This window comes from Amphiura filiformis, chromosome 17, assembly GCF_039555335.1.
Source record: "Amphiura filiformis chromosome 17, Afil_fr2py, whole genome shotgun sequence".
NCBI lineage: Eukaryota > Metazoa > Echinodermata > Ophiuroidea > Amphilepidida > Amphiuridae > Amphiura > Amphiura filiformis.
Genome location: NC_092644.1, coordinates 55,411,370 through 55,413,853, shown reverse-complemented (window position 1 = coordinate 55,413,853; position 2,484 = coordinate 55,411,370). Strand labels below are relative to the sequence as shown.

The 2,484-nt window shown below is 44.3% G+C and overlaps 1 protein-coding gene across 1 annotated transcript; it reads left to right on the top strand.

Moving 5' to 3' along the window:
* Window positions 1–1,359: 1,359 nt before the first annotated feature.
* Window positions 1,360–1,722, top strand: LOC140137309 (uncharacterized). The gene has a single exon (XM_072158950.1). It carries the CDS (start codon window positions 1,360–1,362, stop codon window positions 1,720–1,722), a length of 363 nt encoding a protein of 120 aa, XP_072015051.1.
* The last annotated feature ends 762 nt before the right edge of the window (window positions 1,723–2,484 follow it).

Here is a 2,484-nt window from a genome sequence, read left to right as displayed (position 1 = left end):
AAAGCAGGCAAGAATACACCCCTTCTTCATCACCTTCATGAGCTTCTCTGTCTTTGTTGGCAAGAAGGGATGGTACCCCAGGATATGCGAGACTCTGTTATAGTTACACTCTACAAAAACAAAGGTGACCGCAGAGATTGTAACAACTACCGGGGTATCTCTCTCCTAAGTATAGTTGGGAAGGTCTTTGCCCGCGTCCTCAACAGGTTGCAGACGCTAGCTGAGCGTGTTTATCCTGAATCACAATGTGGCTTCAGGTCTGGGAGGTCAACCATCGATATGATATTCTCTGTACGGCAACTTCAAGAAAAATGTCGGGAGCAGAGACAACCACTCTTCATTGCATTCATCGACCTGACAAAGGCATTCGATCTAGTCAGCAGGAAAGGCCTTTTCACACTACTCGAGAAAATTGGATGCCCACCAAAGCTGCTCAAGATGATCATATCCTTCCATGAATGAATGCATGGCACTGTCCAGTACGATGGCTCCTCCTCTGATGCCTTCCAAATCAGGAGTGGAGTGAAGCAGGGATGTGTGCTTGCTCCTACACTCTTCGGTATCTTTTTCTCTCTGCTACTGACGCATGCTTTCAGCTCATCAGAGGATGGTGTATATCTCCACACAAGAAATGATGGAGGTCTGTTTAGCCTATCACGTCTCCGAGCAAAGACCAAGGTGCAGAGAGTCCTGATCGGAGATATGCTATTTGCTGATGATGCGGCTTTGACGGCAAAGTCTGAAGCGGATCTACAGAGACTCATCAGCAGTTTCGCAGATGCATGTAGAGAGTTTGGCCTGACAATTAGTCTGAAGAAGACAAACATTGTGGCTCAGGATGCCAGTATTACACCCTGCATCAGTATCAACGACTACATGCTTGAAGTGGTGGAAGTCTTCACCTACCTTGGTTCCAAAAACTCCAACAATCTATCGCTTGACGCAGACTTGAATACACGCATTGCCAAGATATCTACTGCAATGGCACGTCTCTCAAAGAGTATGGGAAAACACCATGCTAACCATCAACACAAAGATGAGGGTGTATCAGGCCTGTGTACTCAGCACTTTTCTCTATGGAAGCGAGGCATGGGCACTATATGCACATCAGGAACAGAGCCAACATTGTCTGTCTCACGTGTCCTGTCCGGTCTTTGTCTGCACATAATTATGTCCTCATACGTCTTTGATTGTGTTTCGTCCTGAATGTTTAACTAAATATTGTAAAGGGTGGCCAAAAATTGTCGAGCTCTGCTCTGTTTGGTTTCCTACCATATGGTTTTGCTTTACTCTGTAATAATTATTTAAAGGTGAAATAAACTGAAACTGAAACTGAAACTGAGACTGAATGCTTTCCACATGCGCTGCCTCAGACGTATCCTATGCTTCACATGGCAGGACCATGTCACTAACAAAGCCGTCTTGGAAAAAGCTGGCATCTTAAGCATGTTTGCACTCCTGTCACAAAGACGCTTGAGATGGCTTGGACATGTCAGCCGAATGGATGATGGTAGAATCCCAAAAGACCTGCTGTATGGCCAGCTAGAAATCGGCTCCAGACCTGTTGGAAGACCAGCCCTGCGCTTCAAGGACGTCTGCAAGCGAGACATGAAAAATTGTGACATCAACCCATCAAACTGGGAAAGCATGGCTGCAGATCGCAATAGCTGGAAAGATGCCGTCAAGACTGGAGCATGTGTTGGAAACCAGAAGACGGTCTAGCAGTGGGAAGAGAGAAGAGAGCGAAGACTGCAGGGCTCAGTCGTGTCAGCTCCACCATCGCAAGAAGTTGTTTTCAGTTGCAGCAAATGTAAGAGGATTTGCCGTTCAAGAATTGGACTGCATAGTCACAGCAGGCGATGCAGCCAAACATCAGAGTGACTTAGGGCACAAAACTCCATTGTCTCCCGAGACAGACGGATGCCATGAATGAGCCCGATCGCTAATAGCCTCATATAATTTTGGTATCAGAAGAAAGATACTATTTTTCTCATTTCCCCTGTAAAATATCAGGACTCAAAGATATTTAGTTTGAATGTTATGAATGAAAAGGTGCAACTTTTTGGTCGTTCAATTAATCAATCCACAGTGTTCCTATGGTGCTAGAAAATTGCAATTTTAGCTCTCATATCAAAATGGATCGAAACACCAGCGTGAAACTTCACAGATCGGAATTGGTGGTAAAGGTCATTCAATCAAGAAGAAAACTGTATATGGATAAATCGGGCCTTGCTCTTTTAATGCGTTCCTTTTCCTTGACTCCAAAACCACTTAAAACGAGGGTATATCCCCTAACATTAACACATAAACACCTAACATAACAGTAACATCAAACATCAACGCAAAATTGGGTCAAATTCAAGAACATTTGCAACCCATTTTTATTGAGACGGTGTAATTGTGTGTAAGTTGGCACGACACGATTCCACGACATTTGATTGTTGAAGTGTTTTAACGTACTGCATGCATACTAAGTTAACTCGA